The sequence below is a fragment of the Acinonyx jubatus genome, chromosome A3 (assembly GCF_027475565.1).
Source record: "Acinonyx jubatus isolate Ajub_Pintada_27869175 chromosome A3, VMU_Ajub_asm_v1.0, whole genome shotgun sequence".
NCBI lineage: Eukaryota > Metazoa > Chordata > Mammalia > Carnivora > Felidae > Acinonyx > Acinonyx jubatus.
The window spans coordinates 34,645,432-34,672,915 of record NC_069388.1 but is presented as its reverse complement, the minus strand read 5'-3'; the positions used below and the strand labels follow the sequence as shown (position 1 = coordinate 34,672,915).

At 41.1% G+C, this 27,484-nt stretch overlaps 1 protein-coding gene across 20 annotated transcripts in view; it reads right to left on the bottom strand.

Annotated features, from left to right (window-relative positions):
• PLCB4 (phospholipase C beta 4) overlaps nt 1-27,484 on the bottom strand; it is a 415,996-nt gene that overhangs the window by 11,684 nt on the left and 376,828 nt on the right. For all 20 annotated transcript variants that reach the window (XM_053200245.1, XM_053200251.1, XM_027069585.2 and 17 more), the window contains 8 exons: nt 23,550-23,638; nt 22,851-23,001; nt 17,801-17,850; nt 17,602-17,667; nt 7,149-7,264; nt 5,775-5,850; nt 3,566-3,741; nt 456-557 (listed from right to left, as the gene is read on the bottom strand). In XM_053200245.1, coding sequence (XP_053056220.1) covers nt 456-557; nt 3,566-3,741; nt 5,775-5,850; nt 7,149-7,264; nt 17,602-17,667; nt 17,801-17,850; nt 22,851-23,001; nt 23,550-23,638 — 826 coding nt within the window. The remainder of the gene's footprint in view (nt 1-455; nt 558-3,565; nt 3,742-5,774; nt 5,851-7,148; nt 7,265-17,601; nt 17,668-17,800; nt 17,851-22,850; nt 23,002-23,549; nt 23,639-27,484) is intronic.

Sequence of the window (27,484 nt, the reverse complement as noted above, 5' to 3'; positions counted from 1 at the left end):
AAATCTGACTAGGGACCTTGGAGATGATCCCTGATATCAAGGACAGCACAGGGCAAATCAAAGGAAGACCTTCCTCCTACACCCGCTATTCAGAACCACCCAACCAGACTGGGCTTATACCTGAGCAGGTGAGATGCTTGTGGGATGGATGACCCAATGGAATGTGGGAAGGATATTTTGCCATATTTTATACAATTTTGTTTGTATATGAGCACACATATACTGAATGTAAATTCAATTGATTGTTTTACTGGTGGTAGTAAGCAATCAGAAGACAACCATTCTATAGTAACAGTAAATCTTCACAGCAGTTATAATAGCCGAATCCTTAGTCAAAACAAACAAGGATTTTGTATTTCAAATGTGAGTATGTGTGCATGCACACACATACACATTACTGAGTCTATGCCTCCTAGTCAATGCTACATGCCCACAGTGAATGTTCTCAGACTTACCTTTCCCGTTCTGCTTTATTCTTGATAGATTTATCTTGGCTGATGGCTTTGCTATTTTCCATAGAAATCTTAGCTTGGTGTGCTCGCATTTCCTTGCTTTCCCTAAGTATTAAAAAGAAAACAAACAGGGGTGGGGTGGGGGAAATGGGAAGTTAGTGTTTATCAGATTCAGAGTTTGAGTTAGGGAAGATGAAAAAGTCCTAGAGATGGATGGTGGTGATGGCTGCGTAACAGTGTGAATGTACCTGATGCCACACAGTTAAAAACAGTTAAACTGGAAAATTTTATGTTATGGACATGGAACTATAAGAAAATAATAAATAGGGGCATCTGGGTGGCTCATTTGGTTGAGCGTCTGACTCTGGATTTCAGATCAGGTCATGGGATTGTGTCCCGCATGGGGCTCAGGGCTGACAGCATGGAGCCTGCTTAAAAGATTCTCTCCCTCTCCCCCACTCGTGCTCTATCTAAAATAAAAAATAAATAAATTCATCCAACCATTCATTCATTCTACATATAACAACAGTCCCACTGTTGTTTTTTCCCCATTATTGAGCTCATTTCCCCATTCTCACTTTTTTTCCCCCATTATTGAGCTCATCAAGTTATTTTGCATCCTGTGAAAAGGCAGGAAAGAGCCTGAATCCATGAGATGTGGAAGTGGGTTACCTACTGAGAAAGTAACAGTGATGAAATGGGATGAAGAGACATTATGTTTGCCCATAAAAATATAAAGATTTTTGAGCTTTGCCCTACATTTCTTGGGACCAGATGGTCTGGAAGAGAGACAGAGGATGTTGTGACCCTCACAAGTGACCTTCATGTTTTCTGACAATTCATGGGAATGAAGGAGACTAAATGATTTCAAATAAGCACAGGAAGTAAGAAAAAAAGGTTGTTGACATAAGGTCACGTGTGACAGAATGTCTGTGTGCACATGACAAAGACTCCTGGGTTACTTATGTGTGTATTAAAGGTACACAATTTAGAACACTGAAATGAGTATTATTAACAGAGAGTTTTTTCTGGAACCTAGGGGGGTCTCCTTGAAACCCTGGCTGGAAATGAGTGACCAAGGAATCAGGTGTTCTAAGTAGTATCTGTACTATATCAAAAGGGATAGATAACACTGATCCCCCAGATGCAGGAATATGCATAGAAACTCCTAGGCCCAAGAAAATGGCTCTCAAATTCTTCCTCAGTTTAGTGTTAGTAAATCAACCATTTCTTTATTCATTCATTCGACAAACATTTCTCAATGACCGAATGTTGCTGACCAGTATTAAAAAGGCAGTATTTTTATTTTGAAAGAGAGAGAGAGCGAGCGAGCAGGGGAGGGGTAGACAGAGGGTGAGAGAATCCCAAGCAGGCTCCGCACTGTCAGCATGCAGCCCAACATGGAGCTTGATCCCACAACTCTGGGATCATGACCTGAGCTGAAATCAAGAGTCATACGCTTAACCAACTGAGCCCCAAGAAGGCCAGATTTTTTAACCAAGAGCCACAGCTGCGATGGTGAAGAATGCACACAAACACAGGGTGCTTGAGAAAAGCTTAAACACTGCTGTTACTTGGGAAAACGCCCCTGCCGTGCATTTATTTTTTTAAGGTAAATTAGTAAATAGCTTATGCTCTCTTCAAATAACTTCCTAAGCAATGCAAGAATTAGTTACCTTTTTTCTTTTGGACAATGCCTACTGTTGAGGCTAACTTCTTTTCTTTATTCAACTACAAGAGAGATTAGAATGGAGTGCCTCAGCCTGGGAAGTATCATTGAGTGAGGGTAAGATACCTACAATCTGGTATTGCAGCAGGGGTCAAAGGCAGGGTACCGAACAGACCTTTTTGTGTACCAAATCAACAGCATCTCTAAGGGAAAAAAGAAAGACAACTTCTAATCCTATACAACTTAATAGAATGCTTTAAAATTGATAGCGTATAGGACATGAACCTACAGCAAACTTAGCATGGTATACCTCATTTTCTTGCTTTGAAAGAGAAGGGAACTATGGCAAAATGCTTCACATTCTCAGGGCTGCATCTGTCACTCCAAAATGAGGCTGGGAATTCATGAATGCACTCAGATAATTTATGCAGTTAGCATTTAAAATTTTTTGTTTGCTTTGTTTGTATAATGCTTTTCTATTCTCTACTCTTTTGTGTATATCAATAGATCCTAACAGTGGCATACAGCAGGCATGAAGGGAGAAGCTAACAAGCTATAACAAAGCTGGGATAAAAAGACGTAATTGACATCAACACTCTTCTGCCCCGGGTGAAAGTCCAGTTCATCATTTGCGGTATTTTAAATGCGACATTCCATTTGCTGAAGCTGGAAGAAACCCATATAAACTGATACTTCTTTGCTGTTTCTTGATTAGGCCTCTCTTTCTAAAATTCCCAGAATTCCTAATAATGTAAAGGGTCTCACCACATTTAGCCAGGGAGTGACCAGATCCAATCTGAGGTAGGAGCTGAACTGGTCGGTTTCTGTCTCCTGCTGTGTCTTCCTTTCCTACGAGGCTCCAGGCCACTTTCCAAAGCCCATTGTTAGTCCTACCACCCAGTGGAGCCTCCATGACCCCTCCGGAAGCAGCCGAGCTCCTTTGTGCTGTGCTGCTTTTTGGTGTGCATCCTATACTATTTGGAATTCAACTTAATTGTTCATGTGAGCGTTAATACCTTGCCAACACTTAAAAAATTTTTTAATGTTCATTCATCTTTGAGAGAGAGAGAGAGAGAAGAGAGAGAGAGGGTCAGAGAGAGAGGGAGATACAGAATCCGAACAAAGCAGGCTCCAGGCTTTGAGCCATCAGCGAGCCCGACGCAGGGCTCGAACCCATGAACCCTAAGATCATGACTTGAGCCAAGGCTGGACACTTAGCCAACTGAGCCACCCAGGTGCCCCAACCTTGCTAACACTTGTAAGCACTTTGATGGCAGAGGCCATTTCTTATAGCTCATATTTCTTATCTCAACTGTATGACGTGATATGTGTAACAGCTCAGTATCCTATGTCAAGTTGATCTTGTTTCCTACCTTGGCTCATACATATACTCAATCCTATTACAAAATTAGGAGTTCGCTCTGGAGAAGGCTCACTTGCCTACCTGTCATGGGACAGTTTTAGCTGCTGGGTTTGCTGCTCGTGGGCGGTGATCAGTAGCTTTCTCAGGAGCTCGCACTGCTGGCTGAGGTGCAGGTCCCGGATTTCTTGCTCCTCAGCACTGTGGGTGTTAATCATTTCTGACCACTCCTTTGTGTGCTGGGCCACTATCTCTTTGACCTGTGTGGGGAAAAGGGGATGGTGCCATTTGGAACTGTCACAGATCCAGTATGAACTGAAAACACAGCATCAGTCCTGTATTTCAAATCTCACCTACCAATTTGGTTGGTGAATCAGTAGATACTACAACAATAAAAAAAAACAAAAAAAAAACAACAGGTACTAATCCATGGGAATCAGGAGGTCACAGCTTATTAAAATAATCGATCACTTTGGGTCTAAATATTCAGCCATGGACTGTGACTTCACTGCCTAACTTGTCCATGTTCCCTTTTGTCCAGACCTTGGGCTCCTTTACTGATTTGATCAGATTCTCCCCAGCTCCTCATGCCTTTCCAGCTTCATGTCCACAAGGCCACAGGTCTGAATGAAGAGCTCTGTATTCTCTTATTCCTGGATCATGACTCACTGTGTCCACTCTAACAGATGCTAGGGTAGAAAGTCTTCCCCTCCCCACATCCATGCTCTTTGTAATGTGGTTTTGTACCTTCCCTCATATCAAGAGCTAGAATCCATTTCCCCACCTCCTGGAACCTGGCTGACCTTGTGAATGGATTCAGCAAGGAGACAGTAGCAAATGTGGTGCAAGAGGAAGCTTGGAAAACGCTCCCCGTTCTGCTGTCTGGAACTCTGAGGCTACCCTGTGACAGAGCCTGTGCTAGCCTGATGGAGGACGAGAAGTCATGTTGGAAAACGCAACCAGCAGCCAGCTAGCCGCCAGATATCTGAGTAGAGCCATCAAGCCCAGCTGTCTGCAGACACGAGTGAGCCTAGTCAAAGTCAGTAGAACTACCCAACTGAGTACAGCCCAAATTCTGACCCACTGAGTTTTAAACTAATAACTGGTAGTGGTCTTCAGCCGCTACATTTTGACATGGCTTATTATGCAGCAAAAGCTAACTGATATCAATGCAAAAACTTTTACTTTCCTATTTGTGCAAAGCTTCTGAAAATCATGGCATGCTGCAGAGACATTAATTCTCAAACATTCCAGCTAAGAAGAGAGAAAGAGAGTGAAGAACAATTCTCCAAGACACATGGCTTACTGCCTGTGTCACTTCAGGGTAGAATGGACACAAAATGCATAGCACCGAGAAGCTCAGCTTGAACAGTGGCGCTGCTCCACGCAGGCAGCAGGGCCGCTGGGCTGGATGAGAGCTGCGTGTAGACTGGTTTGACCAAAAGCTAGAGCTGGGAGCTTTAAGAGTCCCCCTACCCTCTTTTATAACTATTAATGCTGGAGGAGTTATTTGTGTTCTTGACTGGAACTTAGTGCTCAGTTCCCCAAATATCTGCAAACTAATGAGTCTCCCAAGCTCCCATTTTCTTATGCAATATGAACAGTTGAAATCATCTCTTAGAATATCAGCTTTTCATTTTTTCCCCCATCCTAAACTTCCACAGCAAAGTTAGAATGGAATAAGTATCAAAGAGTAACTCAGTCCCTAAGTTGGGTGGGTTTCTTGTCATATGTTTTTTTTTTGTTTTGTTTTGTTTTTAAATTTTTTTTTTCAATGTTTTTTATTTATTTTTGGGACAGAGAGAGACAGAGCATGAACAGGGGAGGGGCAGAGAGAGAGGGAGACACAGAACAGGCTCCAGGCTCTGAGCCATCAGCCCAGAGCCTGACGCGGGGCTCAAACTCACGGACCGCGAGATCGTGACCTGGCTGAAGTCGGACACTTAACCGACGGCGCCACCCAGGCGCCCCTCTTGTCATATGTTTAATGTTACTTTTATAGGGAAGCATGTTCTGTATTTTATACAATATTTCCTTTTAGTCAATGTACTGTTTCGCTTGATGCCCCTGAAGCAGGCAACATAGATACATAGAAATGCATATTTCAACAGATGAAGGAAAAGGTATTCCATGAAAGGGCTCTTCTCAAAGCCACTGAGTCTGGAACAAAGGTGAATGCTGAGATCCCTTGACTTCCCAGACTAGCCCCAAGTTATTGTTACTTCTGATTTATATTAGGTAGGGCTTGTAAAAAATTACAAAGTATCTTCTGCAAATCTAGGCATTTTCTTACCTTAGATTTGTGATCTGATGTCAGTGTCTGAATTTTAATTTCTGTTTCTTTTTTCATTTCGAGACAATTACTTCCCCTGCAAATGGAAAAATCACAAATGTGTGCCAATGTTAGATATCTTCCCATCCCATGAGCCTTTGCTTCAAAGCTTTCTAATGAAGACAATTTGTTCATCAAACATGGGAGGCCATGGCTCATTGGGCAACATCAGTATTTCTAGTAACAGATGTATACCTTACAAAATATCTGTATCCTGATTACTCAATTCAACCATTACACAAAGAGACACTCCAGACCTAACAATGACTTCATTGTTAAGGGTATGTTGTCAGAGTTTCCATTTTGGTTCCTGCTTTTCTTTAGGCTATTTTTCATTTATTCAATAAAATATTATTTGAGATAAAAACTAGAAAATAGGTCCTCGGCCTTGAAGTGAATTTTTAAGCTCTTTCTGGTTGTAAAGCCAGATTTTTGTCTTTTACACATGCCAGCAAGGCAGAAAATAGAGTTTCTTGGCATCATAGGGCAATTTTTGCTTCTTATTCTATTGTGAGGAGGAAATATACAAGGCAATTTCCCAGCAACCATTACTGCTTATTTCAGTGATTATTTTTTCCTTTTGTAATATCTATAGCACTGCTGAAACCAGAACAGGTTCTGAGCTTGTCTTCAGCATATATGCTCTGATGTATTATGCCCTAAGTCGGAATGCTTCGCGATATTACTGAGAATGTCTCCGAGAGAAGCATTATTCTAAAAATGCTAGGACTTCATCAAAACTGTTACCTCTCAAGGGCTAGCACTCAGTATGCTTTCTCTTCAGTCTGCTATTTGGTGAGCTTGTAGCATCGCAGAAATATCTCCTGGGCTTAATTCTAGACAAAATCTTTTATACTACTAAATGCAATGATAGGTTTTCTTTAACAGTCTTATCTGGGGACATGGGCTAAAGATCCTTGTAACATTAAAAACTAAGATTGTATTTTTGTCCCCAAGAGTAGATCAACCTTAATATTTATTTTATGGTGATGCAAAATGGTTTCTGTAATTTCAAAATTTCCCAACTTCAGCTTGTCCTTCCTTTCCCCTCCATTCATCTTAAAAACACCTGAGTTTTCCGCCTGGGTGGAAAACACAGGAGAGACATTAGTTACTGTGTCATCTACCAATGGCTGTCGAACGTGAATAAAGCTCTTCTTTTCCACCTCAATCCCTGCCTTCAGCTGAATGAATCTCTTAATTCCCAGGAAAAACTTTTAAAGAACACACAGTCAAGACCAAGTTCTTCCTTGGCCTAAACAGTCAGCTTCCCTGTGGGAAAAGACAAAATATAAAAAGGTGAAAAGCCTCCGGAAGGAAATAAAGAGCCATTACCCCTTCTTCTTCATTGCCTTCTCTAGGATTTTCTCATGCGTCGACTTCTCTTTGTCATACTGTGCCACAATTTTGTCAACTTGTGTGCAATGCAGCTTCTGCATGGTGCTGTGCTCCTGAAGAAGAAGAATCTGTAGTTACAAGCTGAATCTGTAGTTACAAGGACTCTTCCTGATGGTTAGTAAACTTCACCTATGTTGGGCTGGAATGATTTTCACCAGCTTTCCCAGAATCTTGGTTTAGAAATCAAGGAGTAACCAATTCTGAGAACTGGAAGGATTTCCAACCTCCCACCCAACACAAGAGTTTCTTGAACAGGGATATTCCAACAAGGGAGTCCATAGCCTCAGCCTAATGAATGTGCCCCCCTCAAAGGGCATCCTGCCTACTACAGGGCAGCACCAATCAGCCTCAAGTCCTGTCTTCTACATATACATGTTCTTCATAGGACTTCTACGGTTCATCTTGTTGTGCTGAGACACCTAATGAGTCCACAGCCCCTTTCACACATTGGTCCTCAAATACCCAAGTTCAGCTCCCATATTTTCTCTCTTTCACATGCTAACTATTCACATGTGACATGGCTTCTAAACACCCAGCACATTTTGGAAGGTCTTAAATACCATCACTCAATAGTGAGAATTGCCAGTGGGGTTGTCACTGTTATCTGACTGCAAATCCTCATCACTGGGATCTTCCACTGGCTTCCTCACCTAGGTGCATTCACGAGGAGAACATAGTGTCCAGGAGCTGTGGCCATAAGTTTTACAGATATTTCAAATATTTCCCCATCTGCTTCCTGTCATCATTGAAGTTGGGGCTGCAGCACTTAGAAAAGAAGAGTTTTTCCATAAACATTCTTTCCTCCTGATAACTTAGCCACAGTCAGTGACTTCTCTGAAGTCAGATATCCTTAGCTTCTCAGCAAGCCAAACAGAGAGGAAACCAGCACAATCAGTAATACCTAACTCTAAGTGATACTTGATGTTATATCCTAGTCTTACTCTTGAGAAACTAGGCAGATGGGATGGTACTGAAGACTGGAAGGGACAAACGTTGCTCAGGTTATGTAACCCCCCTCACAGTCCTATTTCCTTTTACTATTTTAGAGAGAGAGAGCACAAGCCAGTGCACGCACGAGTGAGCATGCCTGCATTAGTGGGGGAGGGGCAGAGAGAGAGAATCTTAAGCAGACTCTATGTTCAGCACGGAGCCCATCATGGGGCTAGATTCCAAGACCCTGGGATCATGACCTGAGTCAAAATCAAGAGTTGGACGCTCACCTGGGGCACCTGGTAGCTCAGTCGGTTGGGCACTGGACTTCGGCTCAGGTCATGATCTCATGGTTCGTAGGTTTGAGTCCTGCATCGGGCTCTGTGCTAACAGCTCAGAGGCTGGAGCCTGCTTCAGTTTCTGCGCCCCACTCCCCTGCTCACATTCTCTCTCTCTCAAAATTAAATAAACATTAAAAAAAAAAGAGTTGGATGCTCAACTGACTGAACCACACAGGCACCCCTCCTTTTACTTATTTTTTAAATTAAGTGACTTAATTAAAAAAAATTTCTTCCTAAGTTAGGCTAGACTTGAAGGAAACCTAATTTATGAATGTCTTTAAAAGATTTCATAATTTCTTTATCCATTCATCAGTTGATGGACATTTAGGCTCTTTCCATAGAAACTTAACAGAAACCCATGGGGGAGGGGAAGGAAAAAAAAAGAGGTTAGAGTGGGAGAGAGCCAAAGCGTAAGAGACTCTTAAAAACTGAGAACAAACTGAGGGTTGATGGGGGTGGGAGGGAGGGGAGGGTGGGTGATGGGTATTGAGGAGGGCACCTTTTGGGATGAGCACTGGGTGTTGTATGGAAACCAATTTGACAATAAACTTCATATATTGAAAAAAAATAAAATGAAATGAAAAAAAAGATTTCATAAAATATAAAAGAAGTGATTTTTAACTTTTCCAAGATTTCCTAAGTTTCCCAGCACTGTTAGTCAATTAACATAGGACTTGAACTACAATTTGGTTATACATGTATTTTTCAGAAACACGTTAGTGCACATGTTCCTGGAATTTTTGTCCATTTGGATAAATATCTTTGGGAGAAGTCGTGGAAGAGGGTAGTGCTGGGTGGGGAGGTTCTCAGAACAGAAATTGACAACGGGGACAAAGGGTGGTCCAGGGTGATGCTATCTTGCTGTGGATTTGGTGTCAGGGAATTGTATGCAACAGCATCTTGCTTAAGCTGTGGTTGAAACACCTCATAAATCTAACATTCTCAATGTATGTGCACTTGGTGTTATAAACACATTTCAGCCAGGGTTTTTGCAATGTGGCATTGAGTTCAGGACATGGGATCTTCAGTCTCAAATCCTGGGGCAAGTCACTGGGCCTCTTGATCTGTTCATCTTTGTAAGTAACTGGGAGAGCAATACCTAGTTCACAGGGATGTTAGGACTAAAAGTAAATATAGTATCAATCCTATTTCAAATGTCTGCTATATCTTATTCAAACTATAATAACCTGTTTATATTATTCAATATCCATGATAATATAGAGTGACTTGGGATAAGGGACAGCAATTAGAATAATTAAATCAGTAAACCTTCCCTCCATGATGAATCAACTGCCTCAGGAATCAACATGTTAACGTATCCTTATTTGAATGGATTTAACTAAGCTTGCGTTGCTGTGGACAAAAACAAGCCTACCAAAACGCTCTATTATTAGTCTTCCTTTTAAGATTTAAAGGCATTATGCCTGCTCTGTACATGTGTTAATCTTCCTGGGCAAATAAATAAGAGGCTCTTTGCAAGTGCGGATTCAAACATGTTAAGAATCTTTCCTATGTAATCTTTCTGCTTTCCTGTTTCTTGCAAGTATCGAAGGGAGGGTGGAGAAGGTTGTTCCTTTAAATATCCTAGCACAGCACAAGAAAAGGAGAGGCTTTGAAGCTTGGAAGTTGACAGACTATTTCTTAAGGAAATATTCTGGTGAATCTTATTCACCCAATTAGATATGAATGAGGCTGTTTGTGCCAGAAAGGTGTTCATGATGGATTCCAGTAGGTAAGATAATGCTCTACAAGGGTAGGGCAAGTCTTTGTACGTGGCACAAAGGTTGGTACATAGCAGATGCTCAATAAATGTTTGCTGTATGAATGAAAAAAAATAGCAAGGGAAGACAGCAAGAGGACTTGGAATCTGGTCTTAGCTCAGCCAATCAGTAGCCAAGTGGCTTTGTGAAACACACACTAATCTTTCCAGCCCTCACTTTATTAGAAAACTAAACAAGATCCACTTGTACAACCTAATTTGTGGGTTGGTTATGAGCTGCAAAATTACCTAATGTATGCAGAAATAATATGAAAGTTTAGAAGCATATTGAATTGCAATGATTACAGGTAATACAAATAACAAGAAACTTGGTCTGGAAAAATGATCTCTGTGTTTCTCTATGTGCTCAAAATGATTCCTTTGTGGTATGCAGTGATCACAGAAGTGTTTGGGGATAATTAGCTTTCCAAATACCAACTTCTTTTACAAAGGAATGGGGTTCTAATTACTGATTATTGTCTGATTGGGGGTTAAGATTCAGCTTCCCAAAGTATAAAATAGAGGAACCAGGAAATAATCTCTCAGTCCATTTTCATGCAGAACACATCTATCATTGACTTTATTCTTTGGTCATTAATTAAATCATGACATGCCATGGAAGAGGCATACATATTTTTTCATTCATTCAGGTCAAGAGTATCAAAATTAAATGTGTTCATTGAAACATCAATCTCAATTGGGACACTTTGGGGAGAATGCATGTACAGCTTTTAGCAGGATTTGTACATTTCTCATTGGAGTGAAGAGTACACTCAGCTTCTTTAGGGAGAAACTTTTGCTACAATTCATTCTTGTGACTGATGGGGCAGTGGGCGTGAACGACTGCACCACAGATCCTGCTGGAAAATTGGAGTAAATCATGTTTGCTCAGCATGTGACTCTGAGGTCAGCAGTAAGCTGCCTCCGTGGGTGTTGCTGTGTCTCGGGCCCTTTCAACTTCATAACAGACTTATGGGTCTGGCATTGAGGTCTTATTATGAATTACAATTGACGAGTTAAACAGCACTCTTGATGTTATCAGCTAAATTGCTTGTATAGCAAAGAACAAATTTTCCATTAGTAGCTTTACTGAAATGCCAAATGTTAGTTTCTCAGGCATTTCATTTGACTCATCTGATGGTGATGTTGCAAACGGCTATCCCAGCGGACGCATCCAGTCTATAAATGTTAAGTCCACTCCTCAAACTCACATGTGCTTTGAAAGAAAACTGAATTAGGGGCCAATATTTAAAGACATGGAAGTTCATCTAAGAGTCCAGATTTTATGAGTCCCCTTTTGAGAATGAAGCTGGCCCATGGACTCTCAAGGCACCAATGGCAGGAGCTAAGTCTGACGTGCCTCTTGAATGGGAATGAATGTTCTTCTGCTTTCCGTATCTGGCCAACTTCCTTCTTATTTGGTCCTATAGGCATTTACATTGTAATTATTCCTCTAATGTGTTATTGGGGCTAGTTAACCAACTTTGGGTTTTATTGGCTTTAAGAATTTGACCACATCAGACAATTGAAACGTATGCCCATTTCTTAATGAAAGAAACCCTATTTCTGGACTCCACTGAGTCATGTATTAGGGGAGATGACTGTTGCTTAGTTTTGTTTTTGCTGTGTCTCTTCTAATGGACACTTGAAAACCATTTCCCTAGTTTCCATTTCAAATGGAGAGGTGGTTCTAGAAAGTGAGAGACACATAAAAGTCTGATTGCCAGCTGCACTCACAGGGTCAAAAACAATGGCCATTGACCCCTGCCATTTTCTAAAATCTAGGCATGTTAGCTAGCATCCTGATCTCATTTGAGGCTCAAATGGTCATTATCCCTGATTTTTCTCTTAGTATCCTAAAAGCAGCTCACATGCCTATTTCTGTGGCTCTCCTGCAAGTGATAGATCCTCTTACACCAGAATTCCTCTTCTATCCTGTGGCTAACCTTCAAGTTTGAAAACAAGATTTCTTTTGCATATTACATTTGTGTCTTAAGCCACTGGGATTTAGCTCATGGATTCTCTGCTTCCCTGTAGGTCTAAGAAGTGGCATTATTTACCTCAGCTGATGTGTAAGAGTGGAGAGTCCCTGCAGTAATAATATGGACTAGGTAAGAGCCTCTGCTCTTAGCTGCCAACTGCTAAGGTTGATGCATGGATGCTGTGGTTGGCAGGGTACAGCCTGGGCCAGGTTCCCTCCTCAATAGTTACTTTATAACCCAAGGCCTTACAGTAGCAAATCTCAGCCCCATCTTAGGTTGCTTCAAAACAGTTAAAAAGGTTTATAGATGTTTCACAAAAAGGCTGGGGGCATTTTTTCTCGTTCAACAACAGGTCAAAATCTGTTTTTTTAAGGAGGACTGGTCTACAGCTTGAAGGCAAGTGGGGGTGGGGGTTCCACTAGGGGTCAAGGGACAATGAAGAGTGCCAAATAATATTCCTAAAGAAACAATTCTCAAAATTTAATTTTAATATGTGAAGGAGAGGAGCTTATTTATTTCCTAGGCCTCTTCTTGGTGATTATAACTAAGTCTCAGATGCAAGCATATACATTTTTTACAAAGCCTCCAGCTCCTGGCCCAAGGATCATATGTTGAAAAAAACAGTTCCAAAGGAAGCCAAGATATTTGTGTCCTGATAGGATCATGATGGCTCTTAAAAACCTTTTACTAAGACCACCAAGAATATGTGAGAAAGAAAAATCAATGTGTGAAAATTCAGGGGTAATGGAATTCCACTACTGGGTATTTACTCAAAGAAAACACTAATTAAGAAACATATACACATCTCTATAGTTACAACAACCAAAATGTGGCAGCAATGCAGGTGTCCATTGGTAGACAAACAGATAAGGAAGATGTAGGGTGAGTTACTGTGTGTGTGTGTACATAAACATATATGTAAGATGGAATATTATGCAGCCATAAAAAAGATGAGATCATGCCATTTGCAACAACATGGATGGACCTAGAGGATATTATGCTAAGTGAAATAAGTCAGGGAAAGACAAATACCATATGATTTCACTCATATGTGGGATCTAAAAACACCAAAAACAGGGGCGCCTGGATGGTTCAGTCAGTTAAGCGTCCAACTTTGACTTGGGTCACAGTCTCATGGTTGGTGAGTTCAAGTCCTGCACTGGGCTCTGTGCTGATAGCTCGAAGCCTGGAGCCTGTTTCAGATTCTGTGTGTCTCTCTCTCTCTCTTCCCCTCCCTCACTCGTACTCTGTCTCTCAAAAATAAACAAACATGAAAAAAAATAAGCCAAACCAAATGAATAAATAAACAAAAAGCAGAATCAGACCTATAAATACAGACTGATGGTTGCCAGAGAGGACAGGGTTGGGGGGATGGGCAAAATGGGTGAATGGAAGTGAGAGATAGATTCTAGTTATAGAATGATAGGTCACAGGAATAAAAAGTACAGCATAAGGAATATACTCAATGGTACCATAATAGCCTTGTATGGTGACAGATGTAGCTATACTTGTTGTGAGCACAAAACAGTATTAAACTTATCAAGTCCCTACCTTGCAATGCTGCAACTAATTTAACATTGCATGTCAATGATACTCCAAAAACTTGGAAAAAAAAGGGGGGGCATGAGTTCTGGGGTCAGAATTTTAGTTCACATCCTGGGGCAGAGGGAGAGAGAGAATCCCAAGCAGGCTCCACACTCAACACAAAGCCCGACACAGGGCTCGATCCCACGACTCTGGAATCATGACCTGAGCCGAAATCAAGAGTGAAACGCTCAACACACTGAGCCACCTGGAGTGCATTTTTAATAAATGTGGATAATGTGGTGAGTTGTAAAAGGTGTGCATTCAAAGTAAGCAAATGAGGCTCGTTACCAGCATTAACTAGTTATATTACTCTAGGCAAGGGACTCACCTCCCTCATTTTATTCATGTCTAGAATGTGGGCAGGGTCAATTGGGTTTTGGGGATACTGTGAGGATTTGAGAATGTATATAAAATGTGTAATACAAAACTGGCATTAAATAAATGTTAGCCTTATTAGTAGTTTTATATAAAAACATTACAGAATTCAGAATTCATAAATTATGCTGCCGAAGCAGTCTGAATAAAAAAGTGGGTCCCCTGTGTACCGAATGTAGGAGAAGGGATTCATTCATAAGCTTATAATCACACACTTGTAACATGGACTTTTGTGGTGCATAAGGATATGAAAACAAGCTGTGAAATGCACTGCCCTGTTCAGAAATACTTCTGAAAAGCACTCTGAAAGGCAATAGGCAAGCATGGGATATTTTACTACCATGTCAATTTACTCTGTTCCTCAACCTAAGGAATTTTGAATGCTTCCTCCAAAAAATGCTCCCTAACGCAGTTATGAAGGTCCACACAATTCAGATTTGCGGATTTAGGGAGATTTAAAAATCTTCTTTTAGGTGTTGGTTCCATTATAATATGGGGCTCCAAGAAGCTCCTCTGTTTTCTACAAATGAAGGCAATGTACAGTCTTTCAGCCATCTGGGATCTACTGGTTATGACACAACATGGAGGCGTCCCTGCCAACAAGAGTGAAGAAATGGATTTGGCTGAATTAAGTGCAGTGTTGTCTGAGGGGAAGATCCACCAAGGTCAGCTCTAAACTGTCTCACAGAAAAGTAATTTTCCACCTATTAATGGACTGAATGTTCTGTCTCCCCTCCAAATTCCTATGTTGAAGCCCTAATTTCCAACGTGGTGGAATCTGAGAGGGGGTCTTTGGGAAGTGACTAGGTCATGAGGGCAGAGCCCTCATGAATGTAATTAGTGCCCTTATAAGAGACATGAGAGAAATGTTAGCCCTTTCCACCATGTGAGGACATAGCAAGGAGGCTATCCCAAATCCAGAAAGGGGGCTCTGAATCTGCTGCAACTTGACCTTGGACATCCAGCCTCCATACTTTAAGAAATAAATGCTTGTTGCTTAAGCCGCCCAGTCTACGCCAATTTGACGAAGACACCATCTTGGGCACTTTTCTGATGAAGCAGATGGGCATGTTTGCCAACCTGAGTCAGTCTGGACTCAAAGGTTCAGAGAAGGATATCAACAGATAATCCTTCTCAGTAGTATGTAGGTCAAGTTCTAAAAAATTGAGGATCATCTTTCCTCAGTAGCTGTACAGGTAACCAGTGTACTGACATTGTCCAAACTAGATGGGGATTTTCATAACAAGCTGTGTGCTGCCATTGCATTTGCTGCAGCGAGGGGAACTTGTTTACTTGTCAAAGCATCTAACATCCTTCACAGAATAATGAGGTAAGAGTATGGGTTCTAGAGTCAGATGGCTTGGGTTCAAATTCTGGCTCTGCTGCTCTCCAGTGCTGGGACATTAGTTCAATTCCTTAACCTGCCTAATCCTTAATTTCTTAATTTCACATGTAAAATGGAGACTTAAACAGAATTTGCCTTATAGGGTGGAGAGTATTAAATGAGACGATATATATAAAGTTCTGTGCACAGCATCTGGAAAATACTTTGCATGCAAAAATTCTAGCTGCCATGATTATTTTTATTATGTCACAGTATATGTCTCCTGGTCATGCCTCAAGGAAAAATTTAATGAGGGTGAGGTTAAAAGTAGAAGTTTCCAAAGAGCCCACAGGCCCCTGAGATGTCAGCATCAATGACAGAGATCCAAGTTAAATGGAAAGAAAATCTGGGGGATGATGCCTTACCATGTGGCTACCAACTCCATCCCTAATAATCAAAAGTACGTTGCATTCTTCCTTATTTCCTTTTCTCCCTCTCTTCTGCTGCCTTTCCATACTCTAGGTTGTTGCCAACAACCAACAAAATTGAAAACACTGCTTTAAGCAGCTTTGTCTCCTACACTTCTGAAAATCTGTGGCAAGTCTCCCCTATGGGCAATAAGAAGGAATTCTACTCAGTGGACTTATTCATGAAATTAGGAGCAAATAGTCTGTGGAGCAAATGCACTAAACCATCCATTCAATAATACAGGGAATATTACTAGGCCAAGAATAGGATGAATTTCTCAAAGCAGCACAAACTTAAATTGGGGCCGTGAGCTTTGAATTTAAAAAACATTTTTTAAATGATTATTTATTTGAGAGAGAGGCGGGGGGTGAGGAAAGGAGAGAAAGAATCCAAAGCAGGTTCCATACTGCTGGTGCAGAGCCCAATGCAGGGCTCAAACTCACGAACCGCAAGATCATGACCTGAGCTGAAATCAAGAGTCAGATGCTTAACTGCCTGAGCCACCCAGGTGCCCCATGAGCTTTGTGCTTTTAATATCCAGAGTGATTAGGAGATAGGCCATTCAAGTCCAGCTCTAGAGACATGCCTCGGTTCGAGGTCTGAGTCACAGTACAAAGTAGAACTCATGACAAGTTTAAAAGAACTCAGAAGTCCTTTCAAGAAATTAAGTTTCTCTTGCTCCGGCTGCCCGTAATGGAGGAACACACACATTACCCTTCCAGCCCCAGTGGCTGTCATGATCCATCTTGGGAAGGAAAGAGGTATCGTGTTTTCCTCCTTTCTCTGTGAGGAGGGACTGGGAGCAGGATGATGGAGTGCTGTGAAGTGTTCAGCCCACACGAGAACTCCTGAGACCAGCTGCTGCTCTTCTCTTAAATTTGCAACCAGCTCTTAGAATTTCTCATGATCACTGTCAAAAAAATCTCTTCTTATGGGCGAAGAGAAAAAACAACTCTATTTCGGAAGTAGGTCACTGAGCAGAGTTTACATAATGGGACAAGTGAGAAAAGCCCTCTCTCTAGGAGCCATGGGTGAGAGAGTCAGGGCTGGCTAGCACCTCCCTCCATGCCCTGTGTGTGGCAAATGACTTGCCAGTAACCCAGGGGATTTGGGTGCTTCTAGCCGGAGACTGAGCTGGTCTTTAAAATAGTGGGACCTAGCCAGACTCTTGGATAAAGTCTGATTATTAAATAGTTTTAAAGTTTATTTACTTATTTTGAGCGGGGGCAGGGGGGAGGGAGAGAGCACACAAGCTGGGGGAGGGGTAGAGAGGAGTCTGGATGCTTAACTGACTATGCCACCCAGGTGCCCCATGATTATTAAACAATTTTTAAATGGGTGAAGCTCTGTTATGCTTCTGAGGTAAATGTCAGAAATGCAGATTATAAATCAGTGACAACCAATCCCAAATGGATTCTATTTTTAAACCTCATTTCCTACCAGTTAAGATCAAGGTACTACTGCCCAGTTGGTTGGTGTCAGTTTCTAAGCCATGTTTTTGCCTGTGAAGAATTCACTGGTCCATCACACAGAACAACAGCTTGAGGTTTTCATCTGAGAGCTAAAAGACAAACCAGCAAACAAAATCACACACATGTATGCACACATGCTCAGCACGATGTACCTTAGCATGTTTCTTCTTTAAAGAATTTAGCTCCTTCTGTTGTTTCTTTAAATGCTTCAAGTAAGCCTGTGGAAGAAGCAAAGAGGGCCCAAAATCAATTTTTTTGTAGCCACAATGAATACATCTGGTGAGAAACCAAAATATATTGGTTTCACCAATATAGGTAATGGAAGAGTGCTTGCAAAATGAGCAATTTTACCTTCATCTGCTTTAAATCTTCTATCCTCACTTGAGGGATAAGTTCGATACCTTAAAAAAAATTAAAGCACTGTGTGTATTAAAAATTAAAGAGAATAACTGATAATACAAAATTCATCACTTTGAAATCTCATCTAAAGACAGTGAAGCAGCTTTATGTGGATGGTAATGGGTATAAGCATCTTAATTTCTTATTACAAAGCAATTAAATAGACAGTTGGCATGCTTATCATCTTCGTTCAGGTTCCTTACGAGCAGAGCCTGAGTTGGAATTCCTTGTGCACATGACTTACTAGGGAAAGGTGCTCAGGAGAAACCCTCAGGGCAGTGAGAGAAGCAGAACAGGGCAGAGGAAGAAGGTACGGTGTATTTCTAGGGGAAATCCAACCTCAGCCTGACCCTTCAGAGAGCTCTTTAGAGTACATAGCCCTCTGGAGTTGTTCTACCTCGAGGTAAGAAGACTGGACTTTTGTAACCCCGTAATAGTCAGCCACTGGCTTCAGAGGTTGCACAAAACCTTCCAGGTGTTTCCAGACAAGGGCACCGCCACAGTCTGGGAGGGCAGTCCTCTGAGAGAGTTGCAGGTGTGATTTGAAATCAGCCAATACAGGGGCACCTGGGTGGCTCAGTTGGTTAAGCGTCCAACTTCAGCTCAGGTCATGATCTCATGGTTCGTGAGTTCAAGCCCCACATCAGGCTCTGTGCTGACAGCTCGGAGCCTGGAGTCTGCTTCAGATTCTGTGTCTCCCTCTCCCTCCCCCACTCACACTCTGTCTCTCTCTCTCAAAAATAAACATTAAAAAAATTAAAAATCAGCCAATACACATAGCAGCTGGGGCAATGGAGTGCCAAACTACAGCATCTATTAACACTACTTTTATCTTTGTATATCATACCAGTCAACTACCTCCCAGCTCTTTTCTCACCTCATCGTCAAAGAACAAAATATTTTTTTTCCCAGCTTCTTTCACCAAATTTAATTTTTAAGCAATATGCTATTGAGCACACCCATGCCTTCAACATACAGGAAATCCCGAATTCAAACTGTTTTATAACAGCTATTATTCTGTGTGATGGACCAGTGAATTCTTCACAGGATGCTGTCATAAGGACCCGGAGTAACATACTAAATTATCCTGCTAGTGAAGGATGCTAGGCCAGGTGTCGTCATGGCAACCACAGTGGTAGAAGGATCCCCAAACATTTTCTGTTTGACTGCAGATTTTCATCTTAGACAAACAAAATGAATGTGTGCTCTGTACTATAACTGATTTCCATTAGAATTCCAAAAAATTAGGTATGAGATATTCAATCAAGAAAGGTAGGATTGAGTCCCAGGCTCTTGTTTTTCAGTTTTACTTATTTTAAGAAGATGCACACAGCCCATGTGAGGGCGAGGAAGTGGGAAAAGGAGTCATGGCTAAGAGGAATCAGTCTTGTGATCTAGAACATTTATGATAAGGGTGTCCAGGGACCACAGGGTTGCTCTTTGACCTCTGAAGTCTGACATACAAGCTAACTCCCGGCTTTACTGCCAAGAGTGAGAGGCCGTGAATCCTGGCTCCCCAGCTTTGTCTTCTCTTCTATAAAATGAACAGAGTATTGGGGTGCATGCAAGATCCCTGGAGGGGCTATATAAAGAGTTGACCCAGTCCAGTGAGACTTCTTTTTCGGTCTTGGTTAAAGTAAATCATTATGGACAGGAACCTATGGGAACACGAACTTGGTTTCTGCATTTTTTGAGACAGAAACAACTTGTAAAAATTATATTTCCTATAAAGGATTTAGCCAGGAAAAACTCACACTCCACAGAACCAGGATTGGTACATGCTCAGTTCCCTCTGTTGGCCTACAGAAGTGGGTCTAATAGAACTTTTGGCGACAGGGGCCGTGTTCCATATGTGAGCTGTCCAACAACGGAGAGCCACTAGCTACATGTGACTGTTGGGCACCTGAAATGTGGCTAGTGCAGCTGAGGTGTTCAAGGGTTAATTTTTAAGTTTAAATTTAGATAGCTACATGTGGCAGGTGGCTACTACACTGGCCAGTGCAGTTCTACGAGTGGGGTTAAGCACTACACTTTGGGCACCAAAGATTTTGGCTAAATGGAGGTTTACTACATAAAGTTTTTGTTCTTCTCAACAAAGCTCAAAAATAACTCATTTTCTCCTAAGCTGTAATTTGTAGATCAACTAGGAGTTTAGTTTTATTGATTCCTTATTCTTAAAGAGAAAATCAAGCAGCATTGGTGCAGTTATTGCTGTCTGGCTGTGTGTCTAAGAGAAACCATTAGAACTTTCTCACCTCCACAGATGTGGACAGCAAATGCTGCTTGGCTTGGACCTGTACACCTTGCTCTCTCTACATCAGGCCACTCTAGTTGACTTTCAACTGCCAGCACCTGCATTTTCCTGCCTGAGGAAGTTACCTGAGGACTCTCCCTCCAAAACATGCTTTACCACCCTTTGGTCAACCTAAAATCATTAGGGAACTGATCCCTCCTATGGGAGCTCTCAACAAAAGGCTGACTGTAGTCAAAGTATATGTTCCCCTGCTCATCCAGGAGGATGCCTCTGAGGTTAGTGTCCAACACTAGCCCTCAGAATGTTCCCAGGGGCACTGAGTTCCAGGTGCCTCTGTGGAGCCTGAACACACTCTGACTACCGGCTACCTTCTCTACCTTGTGTCACCTCCCCAAGCCCCTACCTGTGTACACTGTACCTTGCCCCCCCCCCCAATAAATTACTTGCATTTGAAACCTTGGGTCTGCTTTGGGATGACCTAAATTAAGACAGCTCTCTGTCTTTTTTTAAAAGTTTATTTTATTTATTTTGAGAGAGAGAGAGAAAGAGAGAGAGAGAATATGAATGAATGAATCCCAAGCTGACTCTGCACTGTCAGCGTAGAGCCTGGTGCGGGGCTCGAACCCATGAACCATGAGATCATGACCTGAATGGAAACCGAGTTGGACGTTTAACTGATTGAGCCACCCAGGCACTCTAAGACAGTTCTCCATCTTATGGAAGAAGGTTGCTTTCACAAATGACACCTCTTCTTACAAAGGTCACTGGAGTATTTTATTTCTTGACTCCCCTGTTCATAGATAGGAGTAGGAAGAAAACCCACAAACTTCCCTCTTTCACTTCTATGCCATTCTTCTAAAAGCCACCATGCAAATAAATAAAATAAAATAAAATAAAATAAAATAAAATAATAAAATAAATAAGCCCTTCACTGAGACCAGGTTCTGCTGAGCATGGTTACCTCCACACGTGTCCTTCGAAACTGTACATTAATCTTCTCCATGAACTTCATCTAGCTCATGGTTTTCCTATGTAGGCATTCCCAAACATCCAGTATAGTGATTCAATATATCCATGAGAAGAATACATTTCATTACTTTCTATTCAAGTCAGATCTAAGTTTCAAGGCCCAGCTCAATTGGGATCTCATTTATAAGTTTCTCTGGGACACTTGCTGGAAGGGATGCCCTCTCCCCTCCTGTTTCTAAGGGTCAGCTCTCACTGACCACTGCCTGGCCTGGCTGTTGTGTGGGACCCCATCTACATTACCCCTCTAGCCACATGAGGTCCCTGAAGGTGTGAAGGCATTTCTCACAGAATCTGGTCTTGTCACATACAGTAGATTTCCAATTTTCCTAAATAAAAGGCCAGAAGGAAACAGCATGTAGACCCTCTTTCTCAGGGTGCCTGTTGAAGAGACTGGACTGGAGATGAGAAATGCTTGGCTCCTTCGTATCTTGTTTGAAACCAGGGGTGAGACAGTTCTAAACATAAACATGTTCCTTCTAGAACTAGGATTGCTTTTGCCTTCTGTAAACTGGTCATACTGCAATTTTTCAGGCCACTTGACTTACTAAAATTACTAATGTCTTTATGTACTAGGGGGCATGATACAAGCACTTTAAACAAAAACTCTCCCATTTCCTACTGTCTCTCTCTGTTTGAACGGCTAATGTTAATAACGACCAGTACTGGAATGGAATGCCTAAAGCCTGTATCATGGGCTTGCTTATATCTCCAGGGAAGAACAGACAAACAGCTGCAGGCAAAGCACAATTTGGGCTACTTCTGTGCAGTCTCATTTTCTAATTTGTTATACAAAGCTCCACGCACTCTTAGTTTCCTGCTAAATTACTATGCTGCCATGGTTTGGAAAAGCCTGTCATTTCTTACCTTAAACTGTAGCACTGTGTGTAGTTAAGGGTACAACTTGATTCTCTAACATGGAGGGCACTGAATTCACACGTAAGTGGGAAATATACATACTGAGTAAAAAACCACTCAAAAAAATTCTTATCACAGTAAGAAAAATGAGTTTAGTAAATGATTCATGATCAAGGAGGACATTCAAAATGTATAATTAACAGTGTGGTATGGGCACCATCCAATCAGAATGAAAGCCCAGCCAGTAAGCATGGAAGTCAACTTTAAATAACCAATATGGTTGTGTCCCTACATACCAGCTGAATATTAGCACTTGGGGCACATAATTCTTTGTGGTGACACTTCTTAGGATATCTTATTTCACCCACAGGTAACCATATCGAATTGGTCTTCAAATGCCCATCTGACAATTTCACAAATAATCATGGATGCTCAATATCTACCCATGCGGGCAAACTGCCAATAAGGGAATCTGGAAATATCAGAACAATGATGATTCTGTTGGTTCATGAGCCCACTGCCTGTCTGGTAGGCAGAAGAGCACAGGGATGAATTAGTGAAGTTCATTGTGTGGAATTCTTTTCATCAAGGAGACTGAATTCAAACATTTCCCAAAACTACAGATTTTGTACCCAGTGCCCTAAGGTGCAGGAATCTAGCAGATGAAATCCAAATGTTGACTCCCTGTTAAACACTCAGGAAGATTAAGCAGTTGGTCCAATCTGCAAGAAAGCTTGCTGCTCTGGGGTTTTATAGGGCAATAAAATGAGCAGTACTCGCAACTCTAATGATCTTCATAAAGACCCTTCAAAAAGACTCTAAAATTTCCAGAACACACAAGGAGCTCAAACACCTCCCCTTTACCTTTCTTGGCTTCCACTCCAGACCCCAGGGCCGCCGTGGTGGTTGGTCTGAGCTCAGAGCTGCTCTGCGGGGTCACGTTTGCTTTGGCAGTGTTGGCCTTTCCTTTCTTGTCATTCTTAGAAGTATCACTGGGCACATCTGCTATGTCACTCTGGAACAGAAATGTTTGTGTTAAGCCGGATGTAAGCCACCTCACGTTCAACTGTCTGGTGCTTTCTCTATCTTACTTAATCCAGTCTGAACCACTCAACAACTTCCCTACAACTCTCTTAATGGATCTTTGCCTGGCAGGAGAAAAGGTGCAACTCTTTTACAAACAGGGTATGGTAAAGGGAGCTTTAAAAACAAAAGAACAAACAACACAAGTGCACTGAAATGGGAGAAGGTGGGATGCAAGACTTTCATAAACAACAAAGAAATGTAAATGTCAATTTCATTAATTTGTTGAGTTGGGTTAACGGGTATTGTAGTGTATCATAAAAGCATCCTGTATTTTAAACATTCCTCAAAGCACCATCGATTTCCATTTATTAAATAGGCTACACTTTTACAGTCCCTTGAAACTATTTTGTTGACTAGATAACTTCAGTTTTAAAAACACTGAGGTTTGCTATATTAACTTATAACTTTCTCTTGCTGTTATCATCACTGACCACCAAAATTCCCCAACTTGGCTGTCTTTAGTCAACTGCTACTTACAGTTTCAATGCCCATAGCTCTCATTTGGTCTGCTCTCTTCTCCGTAATGGAAAGAAATTTCTTTGGATCTGATAAAGCATCCACAATATCTGGGGGGGGGGGGGGAAAGCCAATGAGCTGTTGATTCTGTCTTACTATAAACATCCAAGAAAATTCAACTAATAAACAATTCATAATCCTGGACCCGGGTTATGTCTTCTGTTAAGTACCTTCTCCTAGGAAATAAGACAAAGTTTGGAAAACACAGCCAGTTACAGGAAACAAGAAAGAAGGAAAGGCAAGGATCAAAGGCCAGATGACTTTCTCTCTTTGGGTTTCCCCCCGAATAACGATGACAGTGTGGCAGGGCAAGTCAATTGCCCTGGGTTATTGACTAATTTGTGTGACTCTGAGTGGGTTGATTCATGTCCTCAACTGTGTTTCTTCATTCGAAAATCAGGGCTGATACCACCCACTCTGAAGGTGTACTAGGAGCATTCAGTGAAATGATAAATGTAAAAAGAACTTGGCACACAGTAGGTACCTCCAGTATCTAAGTCTTAATTTTAGATAAGAAGGCTAATACGTATTTAAAGCCAATTTTGGTTCCATGGTAGTTGAAATGAAGTATTTCCCCAGCATTTTCTCAGATACACCTGGCACTTAAAAACAGTAAAACTTCATTTTTTATATAATGTCATTTGAAGAGTTTCAAGTACCTTCTAGTAGAATCTCATGTAATTTTGCATTATTTACCAATACTATAGAAGTAATAATTATTCTCATTACCTTAAAACAGTACATAATTTACCAATTTCAAAAATTGTATGTGTGTCAATTTCTTCCTGTAAAATCAGGCTCCTTATAACATTCTTAAGATAATTTTTGTTTAATTTTTTCCTTTTTGTAATAGAAAGTACATGTGCATGATAAACAAACATATAAAATATAAAAATCTCCTTCCCTGACACTCCTACAGCCAGTGTATATTGTTATCTATTTCTTGTATGTATTGCAGTAACATCCTTGAACATTTCCGAGCATACATTTGCAATGTCCATAGCATAAATGACTAGAGGTTAGAATGATGGGTAAGGGTATTTGTTCTTTTGGTAGTTACTGACAAATTGACCTCCAAAGACGTTGCATCAATTTATTTTCTCCTACCAAGGGTATATGAGAAGGTCTAAATCCAGTTATCACTTATGTCCTTAAGAACTCTTTTTTCTCCTAATGGGGAATGTGAACAAATTTAGCTCTTAAATCTTGCTTAGGAAAAAATAAGAGATAATCATTTTCTTGGAAGTTAATATTCCAGAAAAATATTTACCTTTTTAAGTCCTTATTATTATGAACATTTTCAAAGATACATAAAAGTGGAGAGAAAGGTAAAATAACCCCTCACATACTGATGAAGACCTAACAGTTATAAACAGTCTACTACATTTCCTTCATCTATCATCCTTCCTTTTTTCTTTCTTTTTCCTCTCTGCTGACACATTTTAAGGCAAATTCCAGACATTATAGCATTTGATTCCTAATTACTTCTCTACGCATCTCTAAAAAGGGGTGTTTTCTTTCAGAACCAACCATACCAACACTTTATCCAACAAAGTTGGCAGGAATTCCTTACTATAATAAATGGCCCATCTTAATATGTTCCCTATTTACAATTAATTTTTTTGAATCAAGATAGAGTCCATTCTAGGTCTCTGATAACTATGTCTCTTAAATTTACTTTCATCTAGACTAGTCTCTGCTACTATTTATTTTTCACAACGCATAGATTTGTTGAGGAGACTGACCAGGTGTCCTATGAAATGTCCCACATTCTGAATATCAATGTTTCCCTGATGTGTCATTTAGGCTTGACTTTCTCTTCTTCTAAGAATACTCCAGAGGAGGTACTGTGACTGCTTATGGGTCACATGAGAGCAGATAAAGCCTGACTGCCCCACTTGTTGTGGTCTACTCAGTGACCCCAGTTGTTGGGTCAACTCATTGAATTGGCTCAGGGCTTTTAGTCCATCTGTGTCTGACTCCAAAATGCCTCCTCCTTCCACCTGTCTACACTGTTATGGGGCAAGGTGAAACTCAAACCATGCCCACCTAACCCCCTGCCCTTCACTTGGAGAAAACCTACCTGGTGTAGGCCTCCCTGCACGTGCCCACACTGGATATACTTTGCCTTGGTTTCCCACTGGCACATCTCAGTAGATGATCCATAGGGCTGGCTTGTTAGGAAACAAGTACTTGCTTATCCTTAATGGTATACCATTAGTTTGAGGGCCTGGGGTGTTTATGGCATTTCTGAGAGGTTACTAGTAGTCCTTCCAGTAGGAATAATAGATAGGGCTTTAATCACTTAAAGCCCATTATAAAACCAACAAAGACCTTAGAGTGTGAAATGATCCATAACCCATCCAAACTAACCAAGCTACTTTCATTTTTGTATATTCTTGTGCAATTTTTTCCACATGAATACATATCTTGTATGGTTTACTTGAAATTACCCAATCTGTCTTTTCTCATTTATTAGGTTATACCTGTATAGTTTTAAAAATTACTTTTAGTGAATGAATAATGTCCCATTGAGTTTATGTACTAAACTATTCTCTACTGCTAGATATTTAGATGGACTTTCAAGTTTTTTCTTTTTTTAATGTTTATTGTTGAGAGAGCGAGAGTGAGCAAGAGCAAGAGAGAGAGAGAGGGAGACACAGAATCTGAAGTAGGATCCAGGCTCCGAGCTGTCAGCAAAGAGCCCGACACAGGACTAAAACCCACAAAACAGGAGATCATGACCTGAGTCGAAGTCGGACACTTACCTGACTGAGCCACTCAGGCGCCCCACAAGTTTTTTTCTTTTTATGAAAGATGACTTTGCAAGAAATAGGTTAGTACAAAAACAGATTTAGCATTTTCTTTTATCAGAAAATTAGTGATTCAGATACATAAGAGATATGTATCTCTATATAAGATACAACTTATATACTTGATAACAAGATATGTTCCTAATAAGCTTTAAAATAGTTATTTAAGAATAATTAATGGAAGGAACAAGTACTAAGCAAGTACAGCAGAATTAAGAGGGTTCAGTAGGTTCAAAAATGCCCTTCAAAATTCATGACTGTCTGGAACTTCAGAATGTCCCCTTATTTCCGAGTAGGGACTTTGGGTATGTAATTAGTTAAGGACTGAGATAGGATTAGGATAGGCTCTAAATCCAATGATTGGTGACATTATAAGATGAGAAGAGGACACACAAAGACAAAGAGAAAAAAGGCTAGGGTATGATGAAGTCAGAGAATGGAGAAATGGAGCTACAGGCCAAGGGATGCTAAGGCCTGCCAGGAGCTCAAAAGAGGCAAGGAAGGATTTCCCCAAGAGCCAAGTCTTTGATGCTAAATTTCTAGTCTCCAGAACTGTCAGAGAATAAACTTCTGTTGTTTTAAGTCTCCCATCATGTGGCAAATTTGATTACCAATGGTAACTGATAAAAAAAAATCTTTTAAGGAGATAGAAATTTATTGAATACGCTGCAAGGGAGCAGTGGGCAGGACAGCAAAAAGGAGACTGCCTGAGAGGAGGAGGTGATGGTGAGGAGCCACAGTTATAGAGCAGAGTGAGGGCTTATAGGAAAGCATGAAATTTTCCCTTTTCTCATAACTGTGCTTGTTTTTAAGTAGCCCATTGGTTAGTTAGGGCCTATAGCTATTTTGAGGAGGCTCACTTAATGAGCCCGTTTGCATCGGCTTGGTGATGGTCGCTGTGGGCCCTTCTGCCTTGCTCAAGTTTTCATTGCTCAAGCCTGTTGCCTAAAAGTGGACTCTATACTTCCCCCTGACAGATCGACAGTGGCAAATCTTTGGCATTTGGGCACAAGTCTCAGCTTCAGTAACTTCTTCCTGCTGCGTGAGGGGCGTAGAGATGTCCCTACCTATGGGTCAACATTG